Here is a 21,693-nt window from a genome sequence, read left to right as displayed (position 1 = left end):
GTTCTGTTAGCTTCTTTTGTTGGGGCTGGGCGCAGCCTTAGAAATAGGTATACCAGAGTAGGCTAGATAGATTATATATCTCGTCTGGCCTGGGCAATGCCTTGGAGTTCTCCAGAACATTTTGTTTAATGTAGAGAGGGACGTCTGGAATACTCTGCTCAGCCTGATGCCCTGGCAGTTGAAAGGAAATAGATGGACGGTGTAATCTTACACACTCACAATGCTTCATAGTTATGCAGATACAACAAGATATTACAGCATGGTTTATTGCTCAAAATAAATGAGCTGTCAGAAAGGAAATGACAGGATCCGGGAGTGTGATTGCAATACATCTTTATTGAAAAGTTAAAGCAACGTATTCATATTTTATGAACTTCGTTGAAAGGCTTCAACCCGATGATGCCGCTTACTCAGCAGATTCAGACTAAAGAAAAAAAGAGAAAAATTCATCAGCATAGTTATTCTCAGGTGCAAGTTCAAATATGTAGCGTACAATAAAAGCTGTAATAACGCACTTATTGTGTTAATTGATACTGTGATCATGCAAACAACCAACTTACCTTTCCAAGCTCGCGGCTCTTGGTTCTCAGCTTGTTGACCTGGGACTCAGCGATGTCTGCACGCTCCTGAGCTTCCTCCAGCTCATGCTGGACCTTTCTGTGCCTGGACATGTGTGTGTTGGCCTGCTCCTCCTGTTAAGGGATTTAAGTTATATTGACTTAGATACAAGGCAGTTAAGAGTGATGATATTATTAAATCAACAGTAAATTATGTGTCACTGTCTATTTGACTCACAGCATCCTCAGATTGTCTCTTGTAAGATTTGACTTTGAGCTGCAGCTTGTCCACCAGATCCTGAAGTCTGGTCACATTCTTCTTGTCCTCTTCACCCTGTACGAATAAAGAATTGTTAGCAATGAAATACAGTGAGAATAAAACCAGTTATCAGTTATATTTACCTGGTAGGACAGCTCTTTCACTCTTCTCTCATATTTGCGAACACCTTTCACAGCATCAGCTCCACGTCTCTGCTCGGCTTCAACTTCAGCTTCCAGCTCGCGCACCTGTAAAGTCATGATACATAACTCATCCAAAACATTAGTTCAGATAAAAGGTTTTTTTTTCTACTCATGGAACATACAATTTACGTCCTAAACGTAATACATGATGAGCATTTAAAGTATACAGTGCATACCCTTGACTCCAGCTTCTGGAGCTGCTTCTTGCCACCCTTCATGGCGAGGTTCTCTGCTTCATCCAGACGATGCTGCAGGTCCTTCACTGTCACCTCCAGGTTCTTCTTCATCCTCTCCAAGTGAGAACTGGTGTCCTGCTCCTTCTTCAGCTCCTCTGCCATCATGGCAGCCTGAAATGATTCAATGGTGTCTCATTCTTTCATAATCCATCATGAACTTTATCCGGGAATGGAAGAAGACCAAAACTATAACCTAGGCGAGTTAGAGTAAACTCACGTCAGTGATAGCTTTCTTGGCTTTCTCCTCTGCATTTCTTGCTTCCTGAACTGAATCTTCCACTTCACCCTGAACCTGGACGAGTTCAGTCTCCAGTCTCTTCTTGGTGTTAATGAGACTGGTGTTCTGAATGTAAAAAAAAAAAGTTTACTATAATGTTTCTATTTTCAGAATACTAGTTTCTTGTGGATTATTGAAAACAAACCTGAGAGTGAAGCAGTCCCACACGCTCACTAGCATCAACCAACTCCTGCTCAGCCACTTTGCGTCCTCTCTCAGTCTGCTCGAGAGCGACTCTCAGCTCTTCAATCTCAGCCAGCATCAGGCCATTTCTGCGCTCCACCATGGCAACCTGCTCCTTCATGTCCTCTTGTACTCTGAGGGCATCATCGAGGTGCAGTTGGGCATCCTGAAAACATATCAATGAAGAGTTAATCTTAACTTTCTTTACTCTCAACCATTTATTTTTCATTTAGCAATCCAACCAATCTCACCTTATACAGTCCCTGGACATTCCTCAGTTGTTTCTGGGCTTCAGCGGCCTGCCTGTTGGAATGACTCAGCTGAACCTCCATCTCATTCAGGTCTCCCTCCATCTTCTTCTTGATTCTCAGGGCATCGTTCCTGCTCCTGATCTCAGAATCAAGAGTGCTCTGCATGGAGTCCATCACCCTCTGGCTGTTCCTCTTGATCTGCTCCATCTCCTCATCCTTCTCTGCCAGCTTCCTGTCAATCTCACCTTTGATCTGGTTGAGCTCAAGTTGAACACGAAGGATCTTGGACTCTTCATGCTCCAGTGCACCCTTAGTGTAATTACAACAGTTACATTATAAGGTTAATATCTCATATTGACTTCAATCGGGGAAAACATTTTTTGTTGTTGTGTTGCGATAGAAGCAAAAAATACTAACATATTCCATTTATTTTAACCTATTTCATGAAATGAATGATTTGAAGAAATCTGCATTCGAAGGGTCACCCAGACATGACAATGAAAAAAATATCAACTTTTTTTCTGTAGGACCAAGCATGCTGTTTTTGGTTTGTATATGTGCCAAACAAAGCAAAGTTTAAGATCCAATGAATTTCATCATTGGCAAGATGTCTGTTTGGTTTTCCCACACTAAATGATTGACTGCTGGATGGTTTTTGTGAGTCCTTGTCAACGCCTGGTGTTTGTTGTTGTACCTCAGCTTCCTCCAGTGCTGTCTGAATTTCATTCTTCTCAGCCTCCAGAGTCTTCTTTGCTTTTTCCAGCTCATGCATAGTCTTTCCAGTCTCACCAATCTGTTCAGTCAGGTCTGAGATCTCCTCTATGGGAAAGATAATATAAAACAAATTACACTTTTAGGAGCTGGTATATAATCAGTATCATTTTCCCTGAAGTACAAATGTTCACATACGTTGCAGGTTTTTGTTCTCTCTCTTCATGGTCTCCAATTGATCCAAAGACTCCTCATAGGAGTTTTTCATCTTGAACATTTCAGTGCTGAGAGAGCGAGCCTCTTTCAGGGATCCTTCCAGCTCTGCCTGGCTCTCCTCATACTTCTGCTTCCATTCTGCCAGAACCTAGAATTATGGAGATGAATAATAATCAATACTTGCTTCGATAGATTATGTTTTACTCAAACCAATTTGGTCTTGATTCCATGTTACCTTATCAAAGTTCCTCTGCTTCTTGTCGAGGTTGGCAGCCAGAGCATTAGCTCTCTCCACATCAATCATGAGGTCCTCCACCTCACCCTGCAGCCTCTGCTTGGTCTTTTCCAGAGAAGCACACTTGGAGTTTACAGCCTCAATGGACTCCTCAGCATCCTGAAGGCGCTGGGCAAGCTTTTTCCTGTAGTGAGCAAGGAAGGAAACATTTTTGCTAGCATACTTATCCAAATAACATTATCCCGACAGCAATGTATTATGTGTTTAATTTATGGAACTATAAATGGTTCATATACTTTGCCTCCTCCAGCTCCTCAGTGCGCTGGATAGCATCAGTCTCATATTTGGCTCTCCACTGAGCCACCTCGCTGTTGGCCTTGGACATTCCTCGCTGCAGCTCAGCCTTGGCCTCCTGCTCCTCCTCGAACTGCTCTCTGAGCAGATCACAGTCATGGCGGGCGGACTGAACAGCATGAGCCAGGGCGTTCTTGGCCTGTTTAACATGACAAGATAAGGATGATAGTTTCCAGGTAATTTCCAAAAGATGTTTGTTTCACTATTATTCTAGATAGGTTGTGTTTTATGGAGAGAATGGGTATTGAAATACCTTCACTTCTTCCTCAATGTGCCGCTTGAACTCCTCAACCTGCTGAGTAAAGGCCTGCTTCGACCTGGTCAGCTGGGAAATCAAAGCTTCTTTCTCCTCAAGTTGACGAGAATACTCACCTGATGAACAATGTATGATACAGCTTTTTTTAAATGTTTAACTCACCTCCCCGGTGCTTTTCATTACAGGTGTTCATGTGACTTACCGTTCTCTGTCTGCAGTCTGGCCCTCTGTGCATTGGTGTCATTCAGTTGGCGAACATTCTCCTCATTTTTAGATTTAAGCTCACTCAACTGGTCCTCAAGAGTTCTGCACATTTTCTCCAAGTTGCCCTATAATAATACATGTATTTTTTAATTCAAGAAACACAGACATTTAGTGCTTGTTAATGAATAATTTTTGATTATTCTTGATATTATCCCGTCATCAAAGATAGTAAATATGTTAGTATCGTTAAACTTAAGGATACAAGGCAAAAACACTGACAAACCCCACACCTTTGTTTTAGCAATAGTCTCCATGTTGCTTGAGAGGTCATCAATCTCCATCTTGTACTCGCTCTTCTCCTTCTCCAGCTTCTGCTTGACACGCTGGAGGTTGTCAATCTGCTCTCCCATCTCTGCAACACTGTCAGCCTGCTTCTTGCGTAGAGCTGCTGCGGTAGCTTCATGCTGCAGGGTGGACTCTTCAAGATCCCGACGCAGCTTCTGGAACTCAGCCTCCCGTTTCTTGTTCATCTCAATCTGAACTGATGTTGCTCCACCAGCTTCCTCGAGCCTCTCACTGATCTCCTCAAGCTCCCTGGAGAGGTCAGCCCTCTGCTTCTCTACTTTAGCCCGAGCAGCCCGCTCGGCCTCAATCTCTTCCTCCAACTCCTCAATACGAGCCTAGATGGGATGGTACAGTAATATTATCAAGAGGGCTTATTCATTGGAATATAATTAACATGTTGTTTTTGATTAACTGACTTTAATATTCATATATATGACATTACCTGGAGTTCCTTGATCTTCTTCTGAAGCTGAGCACCAAGAGATTGTTCATCCTCAATCTTGCTGAGGAGCTGGCTGATCTCAAAGTCCTTTCTGGAAAAGAGAAACAAAAGCATTCCTGTCTTTTATTGTCCCCTCAAAATCATTATGTTGCAACAAGGCAATTGTGAAAAAATGTAAATAACAAAATAACGTACTTCTTGATTTTCTCGTCAGATTGCTGCTTGTCATTCTCCAGATCCATTATGGATTCCTGGGCCAGTTTCAGATCTCCCTCAAGCTTCCTCTTGGCTCTCTCAAGGTCCATGCGAAGCTTCTTCTCTTGCTCCAGCGATCCCTCAAGCTTTTGAAATAAAATGTTTTGCATTTGTACAAATGGACATCAATCCTAATACCCAAACTGCTTAATAGTTTATTAACATTGAAAGCAATGTTTCCTCACATCGTCCACTTGCTGCTCCAGCTTTGTCTTGGACTTGGTCAGAGTGTTGACTTTGTCTTCCTCTGCCTGGAGATCATCAAGCGTTTGCTGGTGGGCCTCTTGGAAAGCTTTCTTCTCTTTGGTTAACTTGGCAATGGTCTCATCTTGAGAGGACATCTCCTCTGTCAGGTTTTTCACCTGACAAAGGAATGAAGGATATGTTTAAAAGGAAAAGGAATAAAGGATATGTTTTACTATAACTTAACATCTAAACATATATGATTCTGTAGAAATATTTTATAACTTATTTAAAATTATGTGAACCTTGTTTTCTGTGGCATGTTTCTCCTTTTCCACTTTAGCCAAGGTGAGCTCCAAGTCATCAATGTCTTTCTTCAGCTCAGAGCATTCATCCTCCAGCTTCCTCTTCTTGGCAGTCAGCTCAGCATTAATTTCCTCTTCATCCTCCAGTCTTTCAGCTGTCTCTTTGAGTTTAGCCTCCAACTGGATTTTGCTCTTAATGAGCCCTTCACACCTTTCCTCAGCATCGGAGAGATTGTCCCCTTCCTATAATTTGAAAATACATGCACATAACATATTCATTTAATATTTTGTTTTTGCTCAATGTGTAATATAAATTATTTATATAGTAGATTCACTATGCAGAAAGGCTAGATATTTGGAAAAACAGATGCATAATGCAAACCATAATGCATTTGGTCTCCAAGTATCTCCTGAGATCATGACGGTCTAAATTACTTCACTTACCGAAGCCACCTGCATTTGCAGGTCATTCTTTTCCTGCAGCAGAGAAACCATCTTCTCCTCCAGTTCCTTCTTCTTGGCCAGTGCAGTAGCCAGGTCTGATTTCATCTTATCATAGTTCTCCTTCATTTGTTGTAGCTCCTTTTCAGTCTCAGCACTCTTTAGAAGAGGCTTGATCTTGAAAAACAGTTTCAGCCATGGCCAGTTCTTCACATTCATGAAAGAACGAAGGTTGTATTGGAGGGAAAAGATTGCCTCTCTGAAAGAATACAAAAATATATATTAAGACAGCTTTTATTGTAACAGAATTCTGTAGAAATGGGGAGGATATCAAAGTGATTTCAATATTTAAATAGAAAAAGTTGAGTATAGTGCTTGCATAATAATCCTACCTTCTCTCCATCATTTTAACAAACTCCTTTCTCATAATATATCCTCTGCAAAGAGCCTGAGTCATGGTCACCAGCGTAGCCAGTTTGTCATCTCTCATCTCCTCCAGGGCACCCAGCAGACCAGCTTTGAAGAACACCTGTGTTTTCAAGTGAAGGAATTCATTCATCAGTACACAAGGACACATCAAAATGACTAAATCTATTAATGATGTTGATAATGGTGAACCTTTGTGTGTCCAAACTTGTACTGAGTGTGGTCCACATCAATGGAGCCCAGCAGCTTCTCTGAAGCTTTCTTGTTGTCAATGAACTGTCCCTCTGGGATGACACTAGCATTCAATACTTTGTATCTGCGAGGAGATGATGCTGTTACTTTGATGTATTTGAACTCTTGGGCTGACATTCTGCATCACCATTCTACCCTTGTGTTGTCTTAGCTTTATACACAGAGGGTCAAAAATGACCCGCCTTCACTAAACTCCTAAAATAAGCAGCTTGATTGCATTTTAAACCCCTTTGCAGTGCAGAAAGAGTGTGTTTAATCAGAGAAATCCACCCGCTTTTATTACAACACACTTGTAATATTTGTTTTCTTTACTAAAGTTTAGGTTGATTATTATTATTATTATTATTGTTATTGCTAAAGGTATTTCTAGGACAGATCTAGGATCTGCTACAGTGAAACGTCCACGTCGTGGCTACAGTAAAGAGAGTATTGGGGGTACCGTCATCGGCAGCGCCTTTATAGCCTCTGTCTGGATTCCCATTAATAAATAGTGCTTTCAAGAAATGTCCCCTAATAAAAGATGTTTACACTCTTTATCTACAGCATTTATGAAAATAGAAACTAAGGCAATGTGTAACTTTTTCTTATTTTGGGTAAAGTTGAAGGAAAAGTCATTGAATTTCAAGTTAAAAAAAGATCATTAAGGTTTTTTTTTCTATGCTGATAAAAATAGTTGCGCATCATTTTTGACCCCGAAGACAACACAAGGGTTAAGTAAAAAAAAAAAAAAAGTTTAAATTTGTTGTGCATGAACTGGAAGTTATTGTCACCTCTGCTTAAAGTCAGCGTAGAGGACTCTGCTGGGGAAACCCTTTCTGCAGATTCTGATACCCTCCAGCACACCGTTACACCTCAGTTGGTGAATGACCAAGAAGTTCTCCATAAGACCTGATAATTGCAAAAACACATTGGGTAGAATTATTTTTTTGTTACTATGTTACACAAAGTGCAGAAAGGTGATAATTAACGTCTTACCTGGAGTCTTTGATTCATTAGGAATCAAGCAACGGACAAAATGAGGGTGGGTGCTCCTCAAGTTGGTCATCAGCTTGCCCAAGTTCTCCTGTAGAACATCATAACAAGATAATATGTCAACATTATTTTAGCAGGTTTTTGATTGTTATCCAAAGAAATCAAACAATACATACTCTGAAAAGAGCAGACACAGTCTGGAAGGAGCCTCCCTTCTTTTTTCCACCCTTCTTACCACCAGCTGCAGCTGCATCTGTTTTGCAAAATAATTTGATTTTATTAATGAGACTGAATAAATAATAAGTGCTAATTATGCCACTGAATCATTGCTTTTGTTTCTGCTCAGGTTTTATCTCATCTTACTAACATAAATGAATAAATTGCCAGTGTGTATAGCTTCTTACCTTCGGCACCATGGGATACATACAGTAACGCTAGCAGTTTGTTTGATGATTTCTGGTAGAGCTGAATAACGGAGTCATTCAGGGGGTCCTTGTTCTTGTCCAGCCACCCATTGATATTGTAGTCCACTGTACCAGCATAGTGAATCAGAGCGAAGTGAGCTTCGGCCTTGCCCTTTCCAGGTTTTGGCTTCTCAAAGGCCTTGGTCTTGCCAAGATGCTGATCATGCAGCTTGTTCTTGAAAGTTGTGTCAGAGGCCTTAGGGAACATGCACTCCTCTTCCAGGATGGAGAAGATGCCCATTGGCTGAAGGGAAATTTTATCATATTAAAAAGAATCAACAATTTAGCACCTACTCAGAAAACAGTTCTACCTGCCAGATTGGTTTTTACCTTCTCAATAAGCTCAATGCAGGCAGCCAAGTCCATACCGAAGTCAATGAACTCCCACTCAATGCCTTCTTTCTTGTACTCCTCTTGCTCCAGGACAAACATGTGGTGGTTGAAAAACTGTTGCAGTTTCTCATTGGTGAAGTTGATGCAGAGTTGCTCCAAGCTGTTAAACTACAGTATACAGGTAGATAATTAGGTAAAATAGGCAGGCAGTGTTAATACTCTATCATTATGTGTTTTTGTAACTTACATCAAAGATCTCAAATCCAGCAATATCCAGCACTCCAATGTAGAACTGTCTGGGCTGCTTTGTGTCCAGCATCTCATTGATACGAACGACCATCCACAAGAACATTTTCTCATAAATGGACTTGCACAGAGCACTCACGGCATTGTTGACCTAGAAATAAGGAATGTAGTGTGGTAATTTAATAGAATCATATTTTCATATCAAGATGCAAACATTCCCCTTTTTTCCAAACTTCAAATCTGCTTTTTATTACCTGTGGCACGGTCTGACCTTTGGTCACCATTTCATTTCCGACCTTGACTCTTGGATAGCACAGAGCTTTCAGCATATCAGCGGAGTTTAGGCCCAAGAGGTAGGCGATTTTATCAGCCTCTGATTGAGAGAAACAGAAAGAATACTAAATACACATGAACTGGTGTGGTATTTTACACACCAGAATACTTGCATGATGAGAATAGTATTTTTTCTTCAATAATTACCCTCATTGCCATCGGGCTCAGCCTGCTCCTCACGCTGCTTCTGCTTGAATTTCATGTTGCCATGATGCATCACAGCTCCAGTCAGCTTGAAGATGCCCAGTTTCTCCTCACCACTGAAGCCCAAGATGTCAATTGCGGTCTGAAATGTAAAAAGAGGCAAAATTATTTTTTATGGGAAATATTTTGCCTAGTATAGTATCTATTTAGCTAATTGTTGTCTTACATCTGTTGCAACAAACTCCTCCACATCATCAATGCTTTTGACAGTGATTTCTCCCTGACTGATCATGTGGTAGTCATAGGGGTTGGTGGTGATAAGAAGGGCCTCTGGAAAAAAATAAGAAAAAATTGATGAATGAGAAAAATACTCTTATTATATTCTTTTATTTTTTGTTATTGTCTTATAATGTACCCAGGAGCTCAGGCTTGTGGCCAGTCATCAGCTGATAGAAGATATGGTAGCTCCTCTCAGCAGACAACTGGAAGGTGACACGAGACTTCTCCAGCAGATCTGTGAGTGTCATATAAAGAATTCTTGATTGTTCATGCGAATTGAACAATTCAAGACACTACATTTGGACAATGTTGTCCACTACAACAGGAAAATAACAAGAACTTACATGTTTCAATATCAGCTGAGGCCAGCTTCCCAGTGGTGCCAAAGTGGATTCTGATGAATTTACCCTAAACATTTACCAGAAAGTGTTAGTTTGACGCCAGGTGACAATAAGCATAAGAAGAGCAATGTTAAGGTCCATAATGTGAATACTTACAAAACGAGAGGAGTTGTCATTCCTCACAGTCTTGGCATTACCATAAGCCTCTAGTAGAGGGTTGGCTGCAATGATTTGATCTTCAAGTGAACCCTACATAGAGACATTATGAGGCTGTGTAAATTATTCAACAACAATCAACTGTGACAAAGATTTTTAGCGAACAACACATTTTTACCTGCATTTTGCTAGCTTCCTTCTTAACTCCAGCTACTGCAATTGTTGCAAAGTACTGGATGACACGCTTGGTGTTGACAGTCTTTCCTGCACCGGATTCTCCACTGGGGTAAACAAGAGAGGAGGGGGAAACTTAGGTCATATCAATGTCCTATAATATATTATATAAATAGTACATATAATATTCTGTTATATGTATATTCACTCACGTGATAAGGATAGACTGGTTCTCACGATCTGAAATAAACAAACAAATACTTTAATTTGTCATAAAATATCATACATTGTGAAAAGATAGTCAGTTGTTGTGTGTTTCACTCAAAATAAAATATCTTACCAGTGAGCATGAACTGATAGGCATTATCAGAGATGGAGAAGATGTGGGGTGGAGCCTCCACTCTCTTCTTGCCTCTGTATGCATTGACAACCTGGGAGTCGTACACGGGAAGCCACTTGTAGGGGTTCACCACGACGCAGAACAGGCCAGAGTAGGTCTGTAGCACCACAGTTAGAAACATTATCACATTTGATGCACAGGCTTTACAGATACAAGCACACTGAGTTATGAGATTGAAGCTTACGTAGATCATCCATGATGCAAAACGCTCTTTGAGGTTATACAGCACAGCTGGCTCATTGAGGTGGGTCATCATGGCCATGTCCTCTATTTTATCATACTTGGGTGGATTCATGGCATGGATGTCATCCTCTTTTACAGTGAGAGTCTAAAAAGAAAACAGTAAAAGAAAAATGGAATGGATGTCATCATTTTTTATTGTTCACAAAAAATGTAAATAAAGCATGTATTCACCTATACCATTAAATTAAATACTATTCGTCAAGTCACAATTATATTCTTTTATATGATAGTTCAATACAATGTATCTCATTCTCGTTTGCTAAGAAAGTCTGCAAAGTGAAAAAGTAATTTTTAAATAATCATTTCAGTTTCATACATGGTCACACTTACCTTTGGTGCCTTTCCTTCATATAAGATTGTATCAACGGTGGCTTTGCCACCTTCTTTCTTCACAAGTTTTCCCTTGAGATACATTTCAGCAACATCAGCCACAAAGTAGGCTGTCTTGGCATCAAATGGAGCAGATTGAGCCTCAATCCTCTCCCTCTCTGGCTTGCGAAGGTATATGGCTGCAGGGCCATAGCTCGCCATCTCTGCGTCTGTGCTCATGATGGCACTTTATTGGGAACTGAAAAGATAAAAAAGAATTTGTATTATTTTGAATAATTACATTGTGATAGTATATGGTGGTATTATATGGTAGTATTTGTATCTGACTGTGAAGTTATTGGTGACGTCTTACCTCACTTTATCCCAAATGAGTGCCACAGATCTTTTGTTGCCTGAATGCTATTAAAGACAGATTGAGACGATCATTGAAGACAGAACGTTTTTGTATTTTCCACTGTCTAATGCTGACAACAGTAAACAGCAGTCACACTACATTCCTTTTAACCTCTTATAGAAAACCTGCATGGCCCCATACGTTTTTATTACTGCACTGTTGCTGTCATTTGTATTTGATTTAAATTTTAGAGTTTTATTTAATGTCCTTTTTTCCTTCTTTTCTTATTCTTTTTGGTCTATTTTGATCAACTGTATTCTGCTTTTGTATTGCCTACAACACACTTTGAATTACCTCTGTTTAAATTGTGCTATATGAATAAAGCTGTTTTACCATGACAATTACCTCAGTGAGCGTATCAGCTCCTACCCAACTATGTTTCATAGTCTCTCCAATGATGAAATGCTATTAAGATCATTCAAAGATGATTAAATAGTAGACTTTTAGATGTTAAGTATTATTAGTAGTTGAAATAGAAATATAATAGAAAGTAACATATTTGATTAATATTATCCATTTAAAATTATTTGATGTGAAAAAAGTATGCTGACAAAGAGTCACATTACATTACAAAAGATTGTAAATTATATGAGCATGAACACACACAAAGCACTAACCTGTGATGTCTGTCAGTTGTCAGAGGAGACTGAAGCTGCTGCTTTTATAGAGCTGGAACTGCCCAGTCAGCTGCAGTCCCTCACTCAATTTGGTCAAGCATCCCTCACATCTGAGACCTATCTTAGTAAAGCTTTGTGTGTGTTTAACATTAAGCATTGCTTCACTTTAAAAAAAAAATAAAACAAGACAAATTAAATTGTAAATTAAACCAGCAAGACAGAATCATAAATCACACTCTGCGTGTTAAACATAAAACATAACTAATTTGACAAATGCATACATCATCTATTAAATTAATCTTTCCTTTTTGAACCCATAAACTATTTGCCCTAGTAAGATGAACTCACAATGTCACCGGTGTGTAGTGTAGCTTGTCCACATTTCAAATAATTGAAATACAATAAAAAATACCATTGGTGAGAATCACCAATATAAGTAAATCAAAACTCAGCATTGTAGCTTACAGTCCCTAACACATCATATATACATTTTGAAGAGTATGACATGTACTATTAATGTCATGCAACAAGTTTTAAAGAAAACTATTAGACTTAGCCAAAGTTCCAAGTATATCCAGAAATAGATGCTGTGCAATATATTTGTGTTATTTATTTTTTAACAAATGTACTTAAATAATTAAAGAAAGAATAATTTTGATTCCAATTTAACCTACATGAAAAAGATTTTATCATTTTATAATAAAGGTTGTCTCGACTTGCCCTTGCAATTGAACATGACCATAGCCAGAAATGGAACTTAATTTTGGAGAAGCACCCAAGGGGTGCTGGTATACAGTTGCAGGACATTTGCACGGCTCATGTTCCTCTGGTAAAAGTGAATGTAAGGCCCATTCCATAAAGTTCAAGTCGTATTACACCTTGCCTTAAAAGGATTAGAAGAACGTTTGCCAACAAGGCTGAGATAAGACCTATAATAAGTTCCACTCAGATGTCATAGTTCTTTATCCTTGTGCTACATTTGATTCTAAGGATGTTGTTGCTGTTATGGAAACACAATGACCTTGAAAATCTATGTCACTGTGGTTTTGAGACAATAAATTATTCATTAATAGTTTTATTTAAAAAAATAAAAACAGGTAACCTTTTAACTCTAAAACTGACTTGACAGGATTCTTAAATTTTGGAAATTTGCTATAGTATTTTCTTTACATCACAATTTGCTTTTGTTGTATATGTGGCTCATATTGATATATGAGCCACAGTGAAAGTTTTACCCTGAACATTTCAGGTGGACAATTGTCTCATTAAGGCAGTGACTGAGTCTGTTACCTCCCAGTAATAGTCATGCTGATATGCTACCTGGTATCTATATATTATGACATTTACCAAAATCCAAATATACATTAATGGATGTGCAGTGGTGTCCACTCCTGTATATTTCATAATGTATTGTCAGCAGTATGCTCAATATATACAAATGAAGGTTAATTTGACCAGTGGTACGGTAACATAATATTAATTGTAATACATCATTTGTAAAAAAAAAAATTAAAAAAAAAAGAAAAAAAAGAAAAGAAAAGCAGGTCAAGCACAAATACGACATTTGCTACAAGAGAATGGGATCTAACTTCAGTCTATGTGACGTAATATGACAAACCGGAAGTACCCCACCGACACAGCTACACGCTTCGAGTCGTCTGCTACCTGAGTGTTAGCTACAGTTAGCATTACTTGTTTTAATATCTCGAACGGCTATTCTCCCCAGGAAAAATGCCCTCACTAAACGGAAAGCCCGATGTTATGTTTGTAAGTTAGACCATTACTTCGTGTTCTCTAAAAGCCTTCATCGACGGGGAGTTTTAGCTAACGACAGCTAACGTTTACTGAAGCGCGAACGTTAGCATGTCTATATTAAAGTTAGCTTGTTGTGGCTAGTCAGCTATGAATCATAGATAGTTGTTTTAAGCCATTATTGGCTCCAAACTAGTGGTTATGATTTACAGTGTGAACTATCGACAGTCACCGCAGATGTATTCATGTTTATTGTAGCCGTTACAATCAATAAATGGATGCATTGTTAACGTCGTAGTAACGTCGCGCTAATGTTAGCCGTAACCAGCGAAACTCCCTCTAAAGTTATTCATGTTACAGTTGTCACGTTACTCAAGATGTTGTGTGTTTTGTGGCTACGATAGGAGGACGATGATCTGCCATACGAAGAGGAGATCATCAGAAACCCGTACTCTGTCAAGTGCTGGATGCGGTACATTGAATTCAAACAGAATGCGGCCAAATCCATCCTAAACATGATCTACGAGCGGGCTCTGAAAGAGCTGCCCGGCAGGTAACTAACTACCGTAACAGGGGGCCGTTGTAAACAAAGCAACAACATTGTACTGTGCAAACCACGATTAATACATTCACATGAGTCTGTCACTCCCAGGACAATTTCCTACCGGGTCACTCCCCTGCACATCCATTCAGACCTCATATGTAAATACGCATGTCACATTACATTTGTCACTTTCACATTACTCTTGTTTAAAGTTTAAAGTACTGCCATCTGTCCGTGCATTTTATTTTAATTTGATATTACATTGTATATTTAATTTTACATTATATATGCTTCTATTTCTTGCACTGTGTTTATTGTTTAAATGTTATTCACCACCCGCCAATACAAATTCCTTCCAGGGCAATAAATGGTTCTGATTCTGACATGCATGACTATTTTGGCAATCTATGATTACTATTTGCTTATGGTCTGATTAAAAAATGTTTTTAATTTCACAGCTACAAGCTGTGGTACAACTATCTGAGAGAGAGACGGAAACAAATCAAAGGGAAAGTTGTTACTGAACCAGGCTATGAAGAGGTCAATAATTGCCATGAAAGGGCATTGGTGTTCATGCATAAGGTAATACTCAACCACTTTACAGGATAAAATAACATTTTAATGTGGTCTGTGTTTTGTCTGTTTTTCTTGAAACTAATCACCTGTCTTTTCAATAGATGCCCAGAATTTGGCTTGACTACTGCCAGTTCCTTGTATCTCAATGCAAGATCACGAGAAGTCGGCAAACATTTGACCGTGCACTCAGAGCTCTTCCTGTTACTCAGCACCCGCGTATCTGGCCTTTGTATCTCCGCTTTGCCCGTAACCTTCCCCTGCCTGAGACAGCCATCCGAGTGTACCGCAGGTACCTTAAGGTAAGAGCATGGTACACAAACTTGTCCTATACAACAGCTGTTATTTAGGATGAACACTAATAGTTGTACCTGTGTGCTTTAGTGCTTTTACCAATGAAAGTGAAAGGCAACTACATGATTTTGTCTTGAAAATGTTTTACCAATCATCCAACACATTTTAACAGCATACTATATGAAGCTCTAATGTTGATGAGGAAGCGAAACACAAGAATGATAAATGTCATCAACATGTGCGTTCTGCTATTTGTACTATGTAGCTTTCTCCAGAAAATGCAGAGGAATACATTGACTACTTACGGTCTGTTGGCCGCTTGGATGAAGCAGCTGTGCGATTAGCAGCGGTTGTCAATGACGTCAGCTTTGTGTCCAAAGAGGGCAAATCTAACTATCAAGTATGGTTTTAATATCCTATGCACGTACAAATTTGACGGTTTTTCTTAAGTTGAGAAGCTAAATTTATATTGTTTCTACATGTATTTGTTGGACAGCTGTGGCATGAGCTGTGCGACCTGATCTCCCAGAACCCTGATAAGGTAACGTCCCTCAATGTCGGGGCCATCATCCGAGGAGGCCTCACTCGCTTCACAGACCAACTTGGAAAACTCTGGTGCTCTTTGGCCGACTATTACATCAGAAGTGGTCACTTTGAGAAGGTGTGTATCTTCCGAATAGCTCAAATGTGTGTCTATATATATCTCATACAGCACTCATCATATATACATTTATTTAAACAAAATGTGAGATACCTCTGTTTAATATTAAGCTAGTTGACTGACTTTCCATGACGATTTATGTGTTTTTACTTTCTCAGGCCCGTGATGTGTATGAGGAGGCCATCCTTACAGTGGTAACAGTAAGGGATTTCACACAAGTGTTTGATAGTTATGCCCAGTTTGAGGAGAGCATGATCGCAGCAAAGATGGAGACCACTGCTGAGATGGGGAAGAATGAAGATGGTGTGTATGGATTCATTAATATTGTAAAAGTTTCTTGCTTTCATGTCTCTTGTCATGCATGCCTTACTCTCTCTCCTTCTCCTCCCAGAGGACATTGACATGGAGCTTAGACTGGCCCGTTTTGAGCAGCTGATAGCCCGGCGGCCCCTCCTGTTGAACAGTGTTCTACTGCGGCAAAACCCTCATAATGTTCATGAGTGGCACAAGCGGGTAAAATTGTATGACGGCAATCCACGGCAGGTGAGTTTTAGGTCTTTTTGTTTTTTTGCATAAACAATTCATATTGGGATAACAAACACCACACAGGTAGCACTGCCTTTATGTTGTACTTTACTAATGGATCTGTGCTCACTATGTCTTCTGCAGATTATCAACACATACACTGAGGCGGTGCAGACTATAGATGCTTTGAAGGCCACAGGAAAGCCTCACTCTCTTTGGGTTTCCTTCGCAAAATTCTACGAGGAAAATGAGCAGCTGGATGATGTAAGTCTCTGAGGTCTTTCTACAGGCAGTCTGGAAACCCTCTGCAATTCTGAGTTTCCTTTTCTATTGCCTAAATGTCTTAATGTTGCTCACTGTCACTCAGGCCAGGACCATTTTTGAGAAGGCTACCAAGGTACACTTCAAGCAGGTGGATGACCTTTCTGCAGTGTGGTGTGAATATGGAGAGATGGAGCTACGCCATGAGAACTATGAACAGGCACTGCGCATACTGAGGGTAAGAAGCTTGTATCTCATCTACAGTCCTCATTTCAGGTAGAATCAGTAAAGTTACACAATTTACACAGTAGTTTGCTGTCATCTAGTGGCAGGACTGAGAAACTACAACAACATTGGCATATTCTTACTTCCTCAAAAGGTTTTTTGAAAGTATATCTCTATGCAGGTTTACCTTACAATTTTCAAACTTAGCATCTGGTAACTGATCCAGCCGCCCACAGATGTGACCTGAGGCTGTATATCATAATGGTGTTTAGTGTAGAGTGAGCCATTCAACTTAAACAATAGGTTGACTAGTGAGTAACACAATCATTACATACTATGTGTTGCTTTCAGCTTTTCATAGAAATCACCTTTTTAGCTGAAACAAAACCCAGTATATATATATATCTCTATCTTGTTTTTTTAATTTAGAAAGCGACGGCAATCCCATCCAAGAAGGCGGAGTACTTTGATGTATCTGAGCCAGTGCAAAACCGAGTTTACAAGTCGTTGAAGGTCTGGTCCATGCTGGCGGACTTGGAGGAGAGTCTCGGCACTTTCCAGGTAAGTTCACGACATGTCTGTGTGTTTACCTGTCTATGTCACTGCATATGAGCCAAAGGTATACAGAAGGTAAACGTTACATGATATTTATTTAGTCTTTGGTTTAAATTCTGAACCACTGTGTGCTTTGGCATGTCTTTGAAATCATTCATCTCTGTGAGTGGTATATGTTAAGTTTAATTCTTCCTTATTTTTTTCTACTCAGTCTACCAAAGCAGTTTATGATCGCATCATTGACCTCCGCATCGCCACGCCTCAGATCATCATCAACTATGCCATGTTCCTTGAAGAGCACAACTACTTTGAGGAAAGCTTCAAAGTAATAACATGCCACCAAAGAACTCATCCAACATTCAATATTGTCAAAATGTACTCTAGCCTTGATCAACGTACCACTCATATAAACAATATTTCAATTCCTCCTTAGGCATACGAGCGTGGTATTGCTCTCTTCAGATGGCCAAATGTTTATGACATCTGGAACACTTACCTCACCAAGTTCATTGATCGTTATGGGGGCAAGAAGCTGGAGAGAGCTAGAGATTTATTTGAACAAGCCCTGGATGGCTGCCCTGCCAAGTTTGCCAAGAGTAAGTACCTTTGTTCAAATTATATTGAAAACTTGTATCCAGTATATTCCTCATTATTTCAATTTTTTCTTCATAATGTATTGATGCTGAATGTACCACTGTGCCTTCCTTTCTAGCCATTTACTTGTTGTATGCCAAATTGGAGGAGGGATATGGATTGGCACGACACGCCATGGCTGTCTATGAAAGAGCAACAGAGGCAGTAGATACTGGGGAGAGACATCACATGTTCAATATCTACATCAAGAGAGCAGCTGAAATTTATGGAGTCACGTACACCAGAGCCATTTACCAGAAAGCTATCGAGGTATGTGTTAAAATCATTGATGCATATAATAACGTCAGTTTAAATTAAAGGAACAGTTTTAGAAAGGGTCGTTGGTGTGTTTTCGCCAGCCACCGTAGTTCTACACGCTAAGCACATGGAAGTTTCAGTTGTTTGCAATCGGTAACCTCACCGCTAGATCTTGCTAAATTCTACACAATAGATTTGATTTTTAAAAATGTGTTATAAGCTATGCATTGTAACACATTCTTCTACTATTTCTGACTAATCAAATGACACAGTTGACTGTTGTATTGTTTATTGAAACAACTCAAATCTATGTTTTTAACTAGGTCCTTCCTGATGAGCATGCAAGGGACATGTGTCAGCGTTTTGCTGACATGGAGAGTAAACTTGGTGAGATTGATCGGGGCAGAGCGATCTACTCCTACTGCTCGCAGATTTGTGACCCACGGGTAAGATAAACCACCTCCTGCCGTTACCTGTTTCTGAATAAAATGTGTGTGATGTGCACATCATAATTCCTCTTAATATATTTATGAACTTGATCTTTTAGGTGACTGCAAATTTCTGGCAAGCCTGGAAAGAATTTGAGATCCGCCATGGAAATGAGGACACGATTAGAGAAATGCTGAGGATCAAACGTAGTGTCCAAGCCACATACAACACCCAGGTCAACTTTATGACCTCTCAGATGATGAAGGCAACAACAAGCTCTGCAGGCACTGGTGAGGGAGCTTGCAATAACTTTTTAGCTGTGAACTGTATAGGCTGTAGGAAACATTAGGAAGGATGTTTCATAATATTGATATGGTAGCCACACATGCTAATTTTCCCAAATCCTTGAAGTTCACAAGTCAATGTACTTCTGCTATTGTTTCTGTTTGTCCAACTATTCGTTTTGTATCCAGTGTCAGATCTTGCTCCAGGCCAAATGGGACTTGATGACATGAAGATGCTCGAGCAGAAAGCACAGATGCTTGCTGCAGAGGCCGAGCAGGACAAGCCCAAGCCCAAAGAGAAGATTCTCTTCGTCAGGTCTGTTTTTTGTCTTTTTGCTTTCTCTTGTGAGAAGTGATTTTAATTTCATAAAATTGGACTACACGCTTCAACCTAAGTTGAGACACATGAATCTTATTCTCTTCATGTGCTTTTGCAGGAGTGACACCTCTCGCACCGAATTGGCTGAACTTTCCAAACAAGCCAATCCTGATGAGATTGATATTGATGACGAGGATGAAGATGATGAAAACCAGGGACCAGAGGGTGAGTGACAGACACAACAGGCCGAGCCTCAGTAGAAAAACAGAAACATTTGATGTTTGTTTAAACATTCATACAGACACATTTTATTCATCAACATACATTTGTAAATTGTTGTTTTTCCTCTTGGTTTTTTGCAGAGGTCCAGCTTGAACAGAAGAGTGTTCCCACGGCCGTCTTTGGAGGGCTTAAAGAGGACTAAAATATATTTCCTTGCTGAATTTTGTAAAGATGCAATCCTCTGATTTCTCTTGTACACATTGAATATGCTCCATTCTTTTCAAATCTGTGTAATTGCTTCATTTTATCAATATTATTTTTATAGAATGGCACTATTTTTGCCATAGTACAGTACACAAATACATGAACTTGTATTACTTTTTTTTTTGTATTACTTTTGGCCATATGGTGGCAGTGTTTCTCAAGTATGAAGCTCAGAATAATTGTGCAAATGAGCAGTCTTCTGTAATGAAATACTAATATGTGGTTACATGATAATTGTAACTAATTTCTGGGGAGGTTTTTGTTTCTGGACAAAATTTTGTAAAAGAATTAACAGCAAAAAAACTTTTGTACGCCAAATAAATGCAGATATCTTTTTTCTGACAGGAAGCACTGCCCTAGAAAACAAAGGGGAGGAGCGTTGTTTGTTTTTTTCCAACGGGAGGCATTCATTTGAAAGTGGAGCTGAGCATTCAAGCCTCACATTGTTGGCTTGAGGATCACTAGTAGGTGGGTCTCTTGCAAAAACCAATGATCCGGAAAAGATTTCAAAATTTGTATCCAAAAGTTAACTATCCAAATAATAAAACCATGCCCTGGTTGTACATGTATCGTACAAGTACACACGTGGCTCAGCTTGTATAACTGAATTGAATAATAGGAGGGCTTTAAAACATTATTCATTAGCCCTAAAGGCACTTCCTCATGCCCACTTTTTGTGATGGGTGCAGGTGTTTACTTTCCCACTGATCATTCTTGAAGCAGTCGATGTTAATGCTGTAATGTTTTTCTGTCAGTGCTGTTGAGGATCTGCTCGTGACCCGATGCAGTCTGACATACATTTCAAATGTCTGAAACTTTATTTACTTGTTTTGAAAGTGTTGTTGTAATAAACATTTAGTTTTATCTGTGCAAAGCAGTGACTTTCACCTGACAAGAAATTCTGCACTCAAGTAATTTGGTTTTCAAGAAGAGCCAATAGTCTCACATTAGCTGTTTAGTAGATGCTTTGCAAAACTCATTTTTTTCTTTTGACATCACTTAACACATTCAGATTGATGTGCTCCAATAATAGATGTGTGAAGTATTTGACCTTTTAAATTAAATATTCGTACATTTGTCAGTATTTAATGTGAACTTCCCACCAGTGTGCCGTGAAATAAGGAATATATTGTTTTTCTCATAATTAGATTGAAATAGCTGAGAGGTAATCCTCTTACAAAGTTACTGCAGTAGGGCGCTGATGCTCCTGGGACATCATGTGATGAGGCTCTCTTGAATTTTCTGTTTTTCAATGAGATGGTGCTTCTGGAAACAACACTTTAAAACCAGTTAAAAGGAAATGACTTAAATTTCCATTTCTCCTTCCAACATAGATTTACAATACTCTGTTCCTCTCATTCACTTTAGTTCATACTGCAGGCTGCTTTTAATGTGCAGCAAGGTATGTAAACTACTCAACATCTGCAGGTTTGTGACGACATTGATAATGTGACATGCCTAGCTTTTTATTTATTTTGTTGGGATCTTGGAAAAAAAATAAAGGACTTAATAACATGTTCAATTTACTTTGCATGCTGACACATGACCTAATATTGAACTTTAATTCAGAACAAACTTAAAAGCATTTACTAGTACAAGCTGCATTGAGCCATCATGGTGGTTTCTAAATGTCTGCATCTCAGTAATAACATTTTTAAGTTTTTTGCGATTAATGTCATATTTCTCCAGTTTGCACAAGCAAATCAAAGTCATTAAAATAGCTTTCCAAAGATCAATAATGTTGTGCTTCTGTGGTCTTGGGTCAGAGCTTCTCTTTTTGTTTTCCTTCTGCCAGAGGTCAGAGTCATTTACAGCAGCACCCTTGAGGCTGATGGAGTTTGCCCAGCTCACTGCAGCAAGGCTGATGTTTCATGGCA

At 39.4% G+C, this 21,693-nt stretch overlaps 2 protein-coding genes across 2 annotated transcripts; one reads left to right on the top strand and one right to left on the bottom strand.

Moving 5' to 3' along the window:
• Window positions 1–316: 316 nt before the first annotated feature.
• Window positions 317–11,422, bottom strand: LOC137787169 (myosin heavy chain, fast skeletal muscle-like). The gene is made up of 40 exons (XM_068579459.1): window positions 11,359–11,422; window positions 11,007–11,244; window positions 10,618–10,761; window positions 10,374–10,530; window positions 10,246–10,273; window positions 10,038–10,140; window positions 9,860–9,952; window positions 9,707–9,770; window positions 9,499–9,597; window positions 9,310–9,413; window positions 9,087–9,225; window positions 8,861–8,979; window positions 8,608–8,757; window positions 8,358–8,528; window positions 7,968–8,271; window positions 7,740–7,816; window positions 7,567–7,654; window positions 7,362–7,479; window positions 6,532–6,655; window positions 6,306–6,442; window positions 5,917–6,172; window positions 5,473–5,715; window positions 5,170–5,346; window positions 4,925–5,070; window positions 4,730–4,820; window positions 4,233–4,622; window positions 3,941–4,067; window positions 3,736–3,854; window positions 3,425–3,621; window positions 3,129–3,312; window positions 2,876–3,041; window positions 2,661–2,785; window positions 1,967–2,275; window positions 1,678–1,881; window positions 1,473–1,598; window positions 1,196–1,366; window positions 960–1,064; window positions 796–891; window positions 561–692; window positions 317–424 (listed from the first exon to the last, which is right to left on the bottom strand). The coding sequence occupies exons 2-40, from the start codon at window positions 11,223–11,225 to the stop codon at window positions 407–409; spliced, it is 5,820 nt and encodes a 1,939-aa protein (XP_068435560.1). The 5' UTR covers window positions 11,226–11,244; window positions 11,359–11,422; the 3' UTR covers window positions 317–406.
• A 2,225-nt stretch (window positions 11,423–13,647) lies between these two features.
• xab2 (XPA binding protein 2) lies at window positions 13,648–20,680 on the top strand. The gene is made up of 19 exons (XM_068579458.1): window positions 13,648–13,784; window positions 14,174–14,322; window positions 14,772–14,895; window positions 14,991–15,188; window positions 15,446–15,580; window positions 15,677–15,841; window positions 16,000–16,144; window positions 16,233–16,384; window positions 16,511–16,630; window positions 16,734–16,865; window positions 17,282–17,413; window positions 17,619–17,732; window positions 17,841–18,003; window positions 18,120–18,310; window positions 18,622–18,744; window positions 18,846–19,017; window positions 19,201–19,327; window positions 19,449–19,555; window positions 19,693–20,680. The coding sequence occupies exons 1-19, from the start codon at window positions 13,749–13,751 to the stop codon at window positions 19,752–19,754; spliced, it is 2,547 nt and encodes an 848-aa protein (XP_068435559.1). The 5' UTR covers window positions 13,648–13,748; the 3' UTR covers window positions 19,755–20,680.
• Window positions 20,681–21,693: the final 1,013 nt, after the last annotated feature.

Source organism: Clinocottus analis, unplaced genomic scaffold (genome assembly GCF_023055335.1).
Source record: "Clinocottus analis isolate CAN_PGR_092001 unplaced genomic scaffold, fCliAna1.0.p SCAF_16, whole genome shotgun sequence".
Lineage (NCBI taxonomy): Eukaryota > Metazoa > Chordata > Actinopteri > Perciformes > Cottidae > Clinocottus > Clinocottus analis.
Note: the sequence above shows the minus strand (reverse complement) of the source record. Positions and strands in the feature narration are given on the sequence as shown.

Coding starts and splice junctions, on each gene's coding strand:
- LOC137787169 (XM_068579459.1), bottom strand. CDS start 11,225: ATGAGCACAGACGCAGAGATGGCGAGCTATGGCCCTGCAGCCATATAC. Junction 10,274..10,373: donor CTATCAGTTCATGCTCACTG/GTAAGATATTTT, acceptor TGTTTATTTCAG/ATCGTGAGAACCAGTCTATC. Junction 4,821..4,924: donor TCTGACGAGAAAATCAAGAA/GTACGTTATTTT, acceptor TCTCTTTTCCAG/AAAGGACTTTGAGATCAGCC.
- xab2 (XM_068579458.1), top strand. CDS start 13,749: ATGCCCTCACTAAACGGAAAGCCCGATGTTATGTTT. Junction 16,631..16,733: donor AAAATGAGCAGCTGGATGAT/GTAAGTCTCTGA, acceptor ACTGTCACTCAG/GCCAGGACCATTTTTGAGAA. Junction 16,866..17,281: donor AGGCACTGCGCATACTGAGG/GTAAGAAGCTTG, acceptor TTTTTAATTTAG/AAAGCGACGGCAATCCCATC.